The sequence below is a fragment of the Manacus candei genome, unplaced genomic scaffold (assembly GCF_025592945.1).
Source record: "Manacus candei isolate 608988 ecotype Guabito, Panama unplaced genomic scaffold, ASM2559294v1 h1tg000013l, whole genome shotgun sequence".
NCBI classification, from domain to species: Eukaryota; Metazoa; Chordata; class Aves; order Passeriformes; family Pipridae; genus Manacus; species Manacus candei.
The window spans coordinates 2,396,867-2,410,788 of NW_026138061.1; the positions used below are offsets into that span (position 1 = coordinate 2,396,867).

Here is a 13,922-nt window from a genome sequence, read left to right on the forward strand (position 1 = left end):
GTATGACTGTGTAGTTTTACAGAAGCTCTCCGTGATTTCCTTACACAAATGTCAAGAATTTTAAGAAACAAGGATAAAATCTCTCTAAACTTGGCTGAAAATCTAAAACATGCAAAGAAATGTGGCTTAATTGGTGTTAAAGTACTTCTAAACTACCCCTACTTTTTTTTAAGTAGTTAACCAGTGATATCCACTGGGTCATAAATGTATCGTTATGGAGAGTTTATAAACAGCACAGTTTCAAAGAGATGACAGATAGGGGAAGATCAGTTAGTGAAAAGATTTTGTGGACTGATCATGCCACTTAGTATTTAGCCCTCAGCCACTCTTTGATCCAATTAGTCTGTGGTAGGAGGCACGCTGGATCTGTATTACTGCAATGCTCTTCTTCGTAATTATGGAAATCACAATTATAGGAATGTGGAATTATTGCTAACTGATGACAGTCATTTGCTTACACAGGATAGTTCTATGGCTCAACTTTCATATTCCCTTATTAAGGGCAAGAGGTGGGTTTTAGCCTTTTCTCATAAGAAAGGGTTCCAAATAATTTGTTTTTGTATAAAACTCATGCACAATACACACACCATGAAATTTGAGGTCCATCTGGCACATATTTTAAGGTTAATTTATGAATAAACTATGAAATTTTGAGTATCTTAAGACTCCTTCTTATGGACAAACTTCAAGAGAGAGCCAAGATTTACTGTAAACTCTAAAACAAAAGACATATATATATTTTTCAGGTACACTTTGCAAGTTGAGCCAAAGTCAATAGATATTAGGTAAGTGCACTATAGCTAAAGGGCATTTTTGAATATGTCACCTTTTTCACTAACCACACTAGTAAATCAAAAAACAAGGATTAGACATGGTTGTCATTCTCTGTAAAACCAAATTATGTGGTTGCACTCAAATATCAACAGTTTGGAGCTGGGGGGGGGTAGCTCTGTGCCTCTGGTAAAATAATCAGTGAAACAGCTAATGACATTTAAACTATCATTAAATTTCCAATAACCACTGTGGCCTATCCTAAACCATGAACTTGTTCTGCCTGGGGCACAAGAGCCTTTTCCATGTTGGTGTAGTTCTCATGCAGACTATTATCTTGGCTAAAAAGCATTTCTACAAGTATAACTAATTTTGATTGGAGAATAAACCACAGTTACAGAAACTGCTTTTTGTAACAAAATAGAGTAAGAAAAGACGATACTGCTATGACAGTACAGCCATCATGATTAACCCTCTTCTGCACAAACACTTAAGATTTACCTTTTGTGGTCCTCAGCTGCAGCTTATTTTCTTTTTTTCTACATAAAACTAGCACTTGTTTTAATTCTTAACAAGTGTCCTTAAGTCAAGTTACCTAAACCAATGTTATATGCATTTAGGTACTCCTAGTGAAATTAAGAATGGCTTATTACAATTTAAAATAAAGTGGCCACAACCCAGTTTCTATAAAAAGAAAATATGCAAAACTGATCTAAGATGTTTAAAAATTACTGTAATTCCCAAATTTTGACGTGGATTACATTATTTCTGACTGGAAAATGATTTAAGTTAAATCAATGCAAAGTACACCTAAATTTCATCTTGGTATGACAATGCTTTTTGCAAATGAAAGGTTTCTCTTTAAGTGATATATTCTGCTAAAAACTGTACGATTGTAGAAAGAACAGCATTGCACACTTGGCTTTGGACAAAGAATTACGTTATTCTTCAAATAAATAGAGGACTGGGTGAAGAAATGGTGAAATAATTTCCAGACTTGCTGTCAGCACCAGAAGTGAAAAAAGGAAATCTAGACATTTATAAAAGAGCAATTAAAAAATAATCTAACTGTAATTTCACCTGGGCAAGTAGTTCAACAGTATCATTTACAACCATTTTCCTACTGCTTGTCAAATTTCCATTAATTTAGTTTCTACTTTAGCACAGGAGATCAACAGATTTTAAGGGAAGGGAAAAGTAGCTTTAGAACTTTCTTTTTGGGAGCCTCTTCAGGCAGCTCAAGTAAAAGGGCCCAGTTACCCATTCATTATCTCTGACCTTCAACTCTAATTTTAGATAGAATGTAAGCTGCCCTCAGGTAAAGGGTATGGGAATCAGTAGCACTGATGTGTTTCAGGTATGCCAGAGAAAAGCCAGGAATTAATTTCAATTGGCTAAACAATCTGAACAGGAATTTGTTGGATTTTTAAGATGATTGAGCTACTGACCCTTCTCAGTTAGTGCTTAGTTGCTGCCTGAAGTTAAAACCTCATGTAGAGGAGAGAAATTTGCTTCTTAAGTATCTGTGTGGCTTTTTGTCCACCGGAATGTAGATCCAGCTCTGGTAGTCTGAAGTGTGAGATTTGGTAACCTTCAAATCTCCTGTTAAACAAAATGCTACACAAAATCCCAATATATTTTTATGCCCTTACTATTAAAAAAGTCACCAGTGATAGTTCCTAGATTTTACTGGGGGTTAATGATATCCAGTTAGTAAATGTAATTCTTAACGAGAACCGAAAAAGCCACAGAAAATAAACTTCCAGAGGGATTCCTCAAAGAGTACATTGGAACAGAACTGGGCTATTGGCAGGAGAGCTTTTTCCTGGTTTATAGTTTGCTTTTAGGAAAAAGTAAGACCAGCTCCAGTCTTTTCTTACAGAAGTTTGTGTTGGCCACCTCTTCTCTCAGCACTGATACATGCCAGCCCTGCTTTGTGAGAGAAGATGAGCACCCCAGTTGGAGGGGCAGTACTTATTCCCCACAGCCCAAAGATAAGAACCAAATATTACCATGCGAGACACTTGGAATTCAAACCCCAAAAAGCTGCAGCCACATTCTACAACTAAGCAGTAACTAAGAAAAAGACTGGAGAAATACTTATTTTAGTAGTGATTTTTTAAAGGCTAATAAATAAACTCGAGATGGTCCTTATAAATATAGCTCAAGATCTCACCATCTCTGGAGGAGATCTTTATGGCTTTCTCTCTGCACTTCTCCATATAACTAGAGTAACCAATCCCATAATTTTTCCTTTATTTATATTTCATAGTAGGAAAAAAAGCATTTTATAAACTTAGTAATGACTGCAAGTTATAATTTGTAACCACAACACATCACTGGAAATACTCCAAACATAATTTCTCTATGCAGTGAGGTGAGATGTCTTTTAGTGTTGGCTCCTTGTGAAGTTATCTGAAGACATTAACAGACAAAAAAAACTCATAAAAAAACCTGTCAGCATTTTGCATATATAAAAGTACTGTTCATAACATCATTTCAGCCACATAACCAGCATATCCCTGGCTTCTTCAGCTCTGTTACTCCATCCCAGAAATAATGTGGGTAACTAAAAATAGGAACCTACACTAGAAATTGTAGAATTGTGCAAGACAACAATTGCTGCAGCTCTTGTAAGAAAACAATCACAAAGGGCAGCTGTGGCTGAGAGGATCTGTAAATCCAGAAGCCTTTCCGTTTACCGATGCCCACAAATTTGTTTGCTGGGAACATGACAGTTGGCTTCTGGTTGGCTGAGTCTGGCAAGGCTGGTTTTAAGGACACAAAACCAGGTTGGAACTGGAGTAGCAGTTATCTTTAGCACAGAATGTGCATGAGCATTATCAGAGCCACCTGCAGTTCACAGGCATCCAACATGCTTGTGTTTCATCACCTACAAACTTTTCTTTCTGAGAACATTGTGATTCTCTGCTTTCAAAGCCCCGGAGTGTTGCTGATGAATTACCAGGAATCTTTGTGCCATGGTGTGGGGATGACACGCAGTGTCAGTGCTGGCACCCTGCCCAGCCCATGCTGCTCAGCTGAAACAAAACTACAGCTTCAGACCAGGTTCTGCAATCCGCTGCCTCAAAGCAGGATGTACAGATGGGGGTGGAAATCAGGCAAGTTACTCAGAAAAATAAACACCAAAAAGGTGTTTGGTTTTCTTAAACCAGATTTCAAAGTTTACAATACATTAAGTTTTAAAAACATCAAAAGTGTTCAAGAACTTTTCCCCCGAAAGGACAAGGGAGGGGCTGTCTGGCCAGAGGGGAGTTCCCAGGAGGGCTGGCAGTGGAACAGGCGCTCAGTATGCGGCAGCACCAGCCCGAGCACACTCCTGCAAATCAGATGGCTCTGCTTTCTTAAGGGAAACTCTCAGGAATGCATCCATCTTACTGCACCAACACAGAGCTGCTGTTCCATATATCTGGTAACATTCTTACTTAAATACTTCTTGAAAAACAATTTCCTGCCTTTAAAACTGTCTCAAAACATATATATACCCAGACAGTTAAAAAACTTTAAAATGGTATATAACAGGAAAATTCACCCATGAATCTGATGTGTCCTTACTTTTATGGAACAGAATTGTTTGCTTAGTCATATGTGACTGGTAAATTCTGTAATGATTTCTGTGTAAAACTCATTTAAAAAGACATACAATCTGAAACTTCAAACACACTTGAAATAATGGTTTCATTCATAGTACAAAATTGAACTTTGTCAAAGGAACCAGTTTTTGATCTTTTCCCCCTCGAAATATGTCTGGGGAAAAGACATAATTTAACTTGTATCTACATGGTTTTCCACCACACTTAACTTCAGACCAGTAGGAACCTCTGCACAAGTTGGAAAGTCGTTTGGTTCCCATTATGGATAAAAGGAAAGAATGCTCAAAGAAAGCCTCTCTGACTAGAAATATTCTGACATTTAATTCTCCACTTTCATGGAACAGGATCCTGCTTGATGTCCCATCATGAACTCTGCTGTGGTGGAAGGAGGGGTGATGGGAAAGCTCTCCACTCTGAACACCAAATGATTTGTTGGGTTTCCACACCAGACCTGTGCTTTCCTTAAAAACTGTTTCTCTGTTTTAGAGTTCCACGTGGATATTGCATATTTCTCTGTGGTGGATCAGTCTCCAATTACCAGCAAAACAGCCCTTAAAAACATATCTACAGCAAGACACTTAGATATCCAATGAGACTGTTAGCAGCACTGACCATGTTGTCTTCACGTTCCAAATGAAAACTATATACATTATTATTTCAGATTAAAGAGAAAAAGGGTATTTTCATCCTAGAACTAGTAATTTCTCATATAAATTCAGTTATTTACATTAATTACCTATTATCTATCTTATGGCTATTTTACATATGGTGAGGTACATTTCTTGGGTGTAAGTTTTATTGTAAAACTTTAAAGATTAATTTTCTATTTATAATTGTGTTTACCTGTATTTATAGCCTTACATACCTTTAAGCAAGCTATGCTTTTCAATTGGTCTTTTTCATTACAGCATACAGCTATTTTAAAAGGCTGATATCAACTATTTTTTTTTCTGTAGAAAGAAGATGAACCACAAACACTGCTTCCCTGTAATTCTTCCTTTTTTAAAATCACTCTCAGAGGTATTTAGTTCCTATTTGAACCTCTACCCTTTGTTAAACAGGGTGGTCACCAGGCTCAGAACTTCATGGAAGACACATAATAATTAAAAACAAAAGTCACATAAGGCAAGAAGAATTAATAAAACCATCTGAAGAAAAAAACTGAGTTTATAGCTTTTCTGCATCCTTCATTTTCTGGTTTATTGTAAGGACTACTCTTACTGCTTGGAAGCTATCTATAGGTTCTGCAGAAGCTCACATACCCAAGTCTACAACAAGGCTTTTTACATCCCAAATGCAGAATGCAGGACACAGAGGACAAGAACAGCCTACTCATTTTAGCACCATGTGTTTGTTCTCACACAGAGAACTAAGATCCTAGTACAGAATAACAAACAATAGCCCAAGGAAAAGCCAAACAGGACTACTAGTGCTAGTGCACTACTAGCAACCAGTGCACTGGGGTTTTTTAACACAATTTATTAAAATACTAATCTATTTTACTATCTGTGTTTGTTTACTTTCATCATACATAAAGAACCATAGAAAAATTTGCATCTGAAAGGACCACACTCCAAGTGGGACTAACTTCAACATTACATCAGGTTGCTCAGGAACCGTGTGGTGAGTTCAAAACATCTCCATGGCTGGAGATTCTAAAACCTCTCTGGGCATCCTGTCAGCTGGAAAGAATAAAATGATGAGGAACCCAGAGAGTCAGTTTTTCATTCTGAGATACACGTGTGTTTCTGCAATACTTGGATTTCCAAAAAATAACTCATGTTCCCTTCACATTTTCTCTTCTGAAATATTGTCAGGTAGTTGTTTTTTTGGTACATCTCAAATGATCAGATTTATACAATGATATTTTAACTAACTTCACTTTGATTTGTTGAACAAATCTGTCTCCTTTTTTGACTCATTTTTTGAAGAATGTTTTTGCTAGATGCCCCTAAAAAGAATATGTAAATACTTAAATCTTTGTCACTTCTACAGTCTTTCAAAGGAATAATGCAAACACTACTTGTTCCATGGGTTCACACACTGAAAAAGCTCAGAACACAGAGTCTATTACAGCTAGATATGCATACACCCTTTCTTTTAGTGAATTTGGTGCAAAGTTGTCTATTCTCAGACACTCCTGCTGGCAACAGTGACCGCTACAATTCACCTAGAATTGAGTCTCCTTCACAGACTTCTGTATTTTACCTACCACATCAAAAAGTTATTTTACCAAATTTGCTCAATTCTTTATCTTTTATTTCACAACTAAGCCCTTCTCCACATAGCACTCTGAATGCTAGAGAATCATAATAATACACTTACTCCCTCAGACAGGAAAAGCATTATTATTTTTCTCATTATTTCAAATTGGAAACTCTTCCCAACATCAAAACTGCTAAAAAAAGTGAGCTGAAGGTTAAATTAAAATTTAGCTATCTGACATTTATATCTGAGATTCACAATGGTCTGGCTGCAGGCCAGAACAAGAAGCCTGAAATCCAACAGTGATGAGCCCTGAGGCTTGGAGAGAGACAGCAGATAACCATCTTCACTCTTACCTCTCTGCTAGGTCTTACCAGTTCCTGAGTACAGAAAAGAAGGTAGGACTAAAGTCCAACATGGCAAAGGTATGGTAGCAGTGTTAGATATGCCTTCCTGCCCTTAAAAGTGGCTCTAGACAGAGTAGCTGACTGAAAGGAAAATTCTGGCCTAGTCTCTCCACTCAAGAGTGTCGAAATTCTCCCAAACTCCCCTGTTTTTCCATCCAGACCTCACTGGCTCCAATTCTCTCTGGCATTCTCTCACACTCATTTTAGACCCACTATTTCATTCCTCTCAGGTGCACCTATTCCTCTGGTTCTTCTCACCAGAGTACCCACTTGAGCTCCCCAGCCCTCCCATAGGAGAAGCACTATGATCCCCTGAGCTGAAAGCCTCCAAATCTGCTGCAGCTGCAGGGTTTCTAAGGCAGCGGTATTCCCCCACCTCCATAATTGGCAAGAAGCAAAAAGACTGTATATGGATAGCAGTTACCACCAATCAGTCTGGATGAGACTGCAGAGGAGAGAAATACAAAAAAAGGGAATGATTATTTTCCCTGTGCTTTCAATCCCTCCAGAAGGAATGGTTCCAAGAAATGATGTGAGGGGAATTCTAGCTTCAATAGTGTTTGTACCTGCAGATTTTCCTCAAGGATCAACATGCTGAAGTAGCCTTCTCAATGCTAAGATGAAGATATTAGGAAACTCAGTTTGACAACAATGACTAAATTAGATGGTATCAAGTTTGTCCTTTGCCACACACACCTACGAGTCAACACATTTCAGGTGCCCTAGTGCTAAGGAGATGAACTCAACCAAGACTGTGGCAGTGAAGGGGGACAAAGAAACGCATTTCAAAAGCTCTGGCAGCATAACACCACTTCCTTTGACAATACAGATACTCCCAATTAGCTAGCTAAGCTAAGTGTCAGCTCCCCATTAGATTATTATGAGAGAGTCTTTATAAGTTTTAACATTAAAAACAGTTATACAAGACTATAACATGCCATATGACAGGAGAGGCTTATCAGCTTTACTCTAATGTACTGCAGAATTCTGGTCATTGATGCAGAGTCTAAATTTCTTCAGGGCTAATCCACTGAAATCTCATAGGAACAAGGACATATCAGCATCTTCAACTCCATCCCGTAGTGAGGATAAAAGCAAACACAACAATTTGTATAACTGATACAGGTTAGAAAACATCAAACCCAATGAACCTGCTTCAGCCCCGAAGAGGACTTAAAGCATTTACTGGATTCTGTTCTCTTCAACACAGACTGTAACACAGTGCCTTGATTACACATAACTGACGCAAAGACTTTGTTTTAGTTTCATCTAGGATGAGAAGCCTAAGAAAACTCGCTTTTAATAAGCTTTTGAAAGCTCATAGAGCCACAGTTATGCATTATAGAGCATGTACACTCGAACTGGGTCATGAAGTTTTTTACTCATTTGGATGAAGAGTTGAAAACATGATTTCAAGTAAAGCTTTTCTCATTAAAATAAAGGCCAGAAATACAAAAAGCTTAGCAACCACTGTTCCTCGTTTTAATGATGGCCTCTCTCCAAAAAGAGATGACATAAACAGAAAAATCATTACTTTTTTTTTCTTACTAATAATGTGAGAGGCTACATAACACATATTCACTCAAAGCGTCCTTTAAAAAAAATCTAAGATACTTACGGAGTCCAAACCCTTGGAAACGCAGCAATTTCTTCTGGTGTATATTCATCTAACCTCCTGGGGACTGCACGTGGCTGAGGAATCTCTTGCAGAAGGTTCTTCTGTATATCTTCTGGAATAACCTGAGGCAGGTGAGAACAGTCTTAACTATCTCACAGTTTAAAAAACAACACCACTCCCAAAGACAGACCAAAATTTGTCAATACTACTGCATTCTTCATGCTAAGTGTCTGAACTAAATATAGAAGACAATCTCACACATGTCATGGATCTCACGGTTTTGTGAAATAATAAAGAAAAAAGCATCAACATTTCAACTATGTGTATATACACATATATATATTTAAAAAATCAGCTTGATTTTTTTTTCATTTACCTTCTTAGGACACAAGTGCTATTGCTAACACTCCCTCTTCACCTCCAAATCCCACATGAATGAAAATGTAACTGCATGACTACTCACATCCTCTGGGAACAGGTGTAGCCTCTGCATCATAGTTCTTCTCTGAAGGTTTTTTGGAAGCATTCTATAAACAGTCAGTTTAACAATCTGTAGAAAGATAACATGGTAACAAATAATCAGACAGGTTACAGATAATATGAAAAGGTAAGCTGTGTTTCCCTCTGTCCATTCCATTAGTCACTAAACCATTTTGCAGTCACCTTCTTCCATGCTGAAGAACACATTCAGCAGGTGCTCTAGACTAATTCAAAAAGAAGAAATACTTACTCCCCATCATATAAAGAGTTACTCTGACAGCCATATAGAAAATTTCAGCTTAGAAAGTTAAGAGTTATATTTAGCATTGTGGACGATTGCATATGATCATTCAACTTCAAAAACAACTGAGAAGCTTGTGGTTCTACAATAGCTCTACAATACTCCATATTGTATTGCACATTTATATACACATATTATTGAGGAAAAAAATAAAATAGGCTCTGACACATTTCCCAAGTGTTCCCAGCAACTAGTTTAACAGTGTAATTTGCTGTGTTTGAAACTGCTTTATAATTAATGCTTTGTATCTTAAGCAAAGCTGACATACCAACACACTCCATTATGAACATACTATATATATTTATAATGATTAGTTACAGATGAACAATCTCACTTCTGAGCATCAGGAATGAATAGAATTTGTACATCTACACTAAATAATGCTCAATGAAAAGTAAACAAAGTTCAACAGGATTTTCCCTTGGACTCCAGTATAGATGCCTCTAATTTAAATACAAAACACATTGTTATGGAATTCACCCAGACGGGGAACATTTGTACACGTAAAACAAGGCACATGACTGTAGGAGACACAAAGGGTTTTAAAAAGGACAGCAAAGCATTTAGAGGTAGATTTACATGCAATTCTGTAGGTAAAATGTGTGTTCCAAGCCACCTGGGCATAAACTATTTCCAAATCAGAAACTACCCAGGCACACTTAGTGCAATGTTAAGCTCATGTCAATAAGACACACTGAAATGCAGGGCACTAAGCACAAAAAAACCTTCCAGGCATCTGGACATTTTGAAAAGTGTATTGAGCAAAGTTGCTTTTTTTTATAACATTAACTAAAGGAGTTCAATTGAAATTTTAGAGACAATCACTGAGTTCCCAGCTGGAACCATGTAGTTAAGACAGATTTTCAGGTGTTATGCAGCCAGTACCACAGATCCATGGACAAATACAGTAAATCAAGATGACAGAAGAAATATATAGGTCAGGCAGAATAATCTATAATGTTGATACCTTCTTTAATAAAAATTAATAAGTATTTATTAAAAACCAAAGATGAAAACTAATGCTTTTGAGGGATAAAAATTATTCATGCTTGTACAGCAAACTGCAGTTTATTTAGGTCAATATAGGGTTAGACAAAGGCAAGATGAAGACAGAAAATGAAAGTGCACCAGTTTACTTCACTGAATGCTGAAAACGAAGTGAGACACCAAAACGATACAAGAAAATACACAGATATTAAAAGCCCTCTTACCATTAGTAATTTTCATTTTGTACACTTATTTGCCTTTCTATCCAGCATTTTTCCTTATAGCAAATGAAAGATCAAAATACATCAGATCTAAACCAGCAATCCCAGAGACTTCACAACACATTGCCTAACTGTGGGGATTTTTTTCTTTATCTAAAAATTACTTTTAACTTCAGGCTCTGATAGAACCAGTAATAACTTCTTAGACTAATAAACTGTACACACACAGTCCAACATGTTACCTTTGACCTACAGATACACAGAGCTAGTTATTTAATGATTTCAGTCCAATGAAAAGAGAGACTTTAAAATACTTTAATGAACATTATGTTCAGAGTTTTATTTCTTCAAACAACCAGTGTTCATGACTGGTTTTTGATCTTCCTCTGCAGCATGTGGCACAGCCACCTGTTGAAATGAACCAGTGTGGTAGAACAGCTGGTCTGTTCTGGTTATAGATACTTCTGACTGGTGAATATGTTCTGATTTTTCTAGCCAAAAGAGAACAGTTCAGTAGTAAAAATGTGCCTATTAAAAAAAAGTCCACTCTGTAAAGAATTACTGATTTTATATGCTCAAGTTTTAACAATGAAAAAATACTTTCAATATTGTGTACAGTCACTGCAGCACTGACAACCTCAGGTTGTGACAGACTTACATAAAAACAGGGCTTGAAGAATGCTAATGGATAATGAATGAGCATGGATAACCATATACCCAATAATGGTTTCTGTAGGTAAGTATGCTAAATGCAACAAGCATGATCCAAAGCATGCCTATGGTACATTGGCCAATCTCCACGCTGTTCAAGAACTCATTTGCCTTCCCCTGTCCTCTCACACATGCAAGAAGTTCATAACTTCATAAGTTCAGAACAAGACCCTGCACAGAAAAATCATGCTCACATGAAGCAAAACCCACTTTTTACTGCCAGGAAACCATGGAGCCATAGAACGGTTTGGGTTGGAAGGGACTTGTGAAGGTCACCTAGTCCAACCCCTGCAATCAGCAGGGAAATCTTCCACTAGACCAGGTTGGGTCAAAGCCCCATCCAACCTGACCTTAAACACTTCCAGGGATGGGGGGGCATTCACAACTTCTCTGGGACAGCTGTTTCACTTTCTCACCACTCTCACATTAAAAAATTTCTTCTATATGTCCAATCTAAATTTAAATCTCTTTCAGTTTAAAAACATCACTCCTTGTCCTGTCACTACAGGCCTTGATAAAAAAATCTGTCCCTATCTTTCTTATAGGTGCTGTTTATACACTGAAATGTCAAAATAAGGTCTCCCCAGAGTCCGCCCTTCTCTAGGCTGAAGAACTCCAACTCTCTCAGCCTTTCCTCATAGGAGAGGTGTTACATCCCTCTTATCATCTCTGTGGTCCTCCTCTGGACCTGCTCCAACAGGTCCATGTCTTGCCTGTGCTGGGGGCCCCGAGCTGGACACAGTACCCCAGGCAGGGTCTCACAAGGGCAGAGCAGAGGGGGAGAATGACCTCCTTCACCCTGATGGCCACGCTGCTTTTGATGCAACCCAGGACTGTGATTTACTGCAAGGTCATTAGTCCAGCTGTGGAACAGAAGACCATACAGGGAGCCAGGACAGAAAGCAGTGCTGGAAAACGACTAGCTTCCTTCACAGTAACTTCTGCCTCAAAGACTCTTCTATGAGCCAAAACAAATTCAAACCCAGCTCCTGGAAAGACAAAGTTTACATCCAAGTCCTTGCCCAAAATTCTGCCTACACCCTCACTCTAACTGGTGTGATGACAAGACAAAGAAGCCAGTAAAGCACAGGCCTAACTGAGGTTGCACAAACTGCTTTTGCACCTAGAGTAAGGTTGTGTAGCAGAAAAGGCAGATAAAACCAGCAATACTTACAGGGTGTTAGGTAAGCAAGGGCTCTCATGTTACGTGAACATGCTCAAATTTTATTAAAAATACACCAACCCTAAATAAAAAAGATAAAAAAGTATGGAATTGCAAGAAAAAGTCTGCTACTGAACCCATGCAAAACCCAAACCCAGACTCAATGCTCCCTGAAAACACACATCAGAATGTGTTGTTTCTTTCAGGAATTAACAATAACAACAGATCTTTCTATATGCCTGTAATATACTTCTAATAAAAGACAAATATTATTGTTTTCTATGTGATTATGCTTACTTTGAACTATTAAAGTAACTAGAGTTTAATTTTACATGAAAGCTATAAAACCCAGTGATTTCTGTGGGATTTCAGACTGGTGAAGAGGTCTACCTACCCACAGGTTCAAGGCAACCTTGATCTCAGTTTAAAACTAACTAGCACAGTTTAACAGTTTATTCAGTTGTGTATGGATTCCTACTGCCTCCTCCCCCCGTCCTCTATCTTTAGTACTAGTAATGTGTAAAATTCCATGTCCTCATAAATACTCACTCCTAAAGACCATGAAACTTTCTCCATCAGGTAAAGACATCCACCATCAGATGTATACAGACACTACAGCATTAATATTTGGAGATTTTTGTACTACTGGAATGCTGTTTGCCCCAGTTTCTTTTGAATTACAAAATTCCTATTGGCTTTAATTACATCTGTCATCTTGAATATTGCAATATCCTTTTCCCCAAGTTTGCTAATTAATATACTCACGGCATAGACATGCTCTTAATAAGTTACACGATACTATGCTTTTAGTTTCCAGTTTAAAGGGCTAAGTAGGAGAGAAATCTGAAGGCTGTTCTATTAAAACTCTTGCCCTTTCAATCCCTTATTGCATGTTACTACATTTTATGAGTACAAATAAATTAAAATGTATTTATTTGAAACACCGTGGGCCTTAAACATTTCAATTTTTGTGACAAGCTTTGGCTTACGTGCAACTCGCAGACTACGTCTAACGGAGAACAAGTTCTGAGAAAGATTCTTTGCCAGATAAAACATACTTTAAAGATGAAAATCAACAGAGCAATACCACTCCTGGTACTTAGAAGCACAAAATAACTGGCTGAATTTCCAGGAGAAAGTCTACCATAATAGCTGAATTAAGTCCAGTAATCAACAGGAAGCAATTCTAGAACATGGGAAGGACACAGTGCTCCAGAGAAAACAAAGTTTTTAATTACAAGGCACACCAAAAAAACCCTAGAAGAATTTCAGGAGATACACCAGTTTCTCAGAGGTACACTTTGATACTACATCTTCCTTCTATCAGTTCATGGTTTTCTGTTCTGTATACAATATTGTTCTTTTCACCACATGTTATAAAAACATATAAAGAACTTCATCTTTCTAGCTCTGACAGTTGTACAAGTAGTACAGCAACAGTGAAT

General features: G+C 37.6%; 1 protein-coding gene across 2 annotated transcripts in view; it reads right to left on the reverse strand.

The window, feature by feature from the left end:
- MRPL13 (mitochondrial ribosomal protein L13) overlaps positions 1–13,922 on the reverse strand; it is a 30,460-nt gene that overhangs the window by 6,507 nt on the left and 10,031 nt on the right. Inside the window, exons 5-6 of one of the 2 annotated variants that reach the window (XM_051778518.1) lie at positions 9,079–9,165; positions 8,616–8,737 (exon numbers count right to left, since the gene is read on the reverse strand). In XM_051778518.1, coding sequence (XP_051634478.1) covers positions 8,616–8,737; positions 9,079–9,165 — 209 coding nt within the window. Of the gene's footprint in view, positions 1–8,611; positions 8,738–9,078; positions 9,166–13,922 lie in introns of those variants that run through there. The other variant, XM_051778519.1, reaches the window with a different exon arrangement.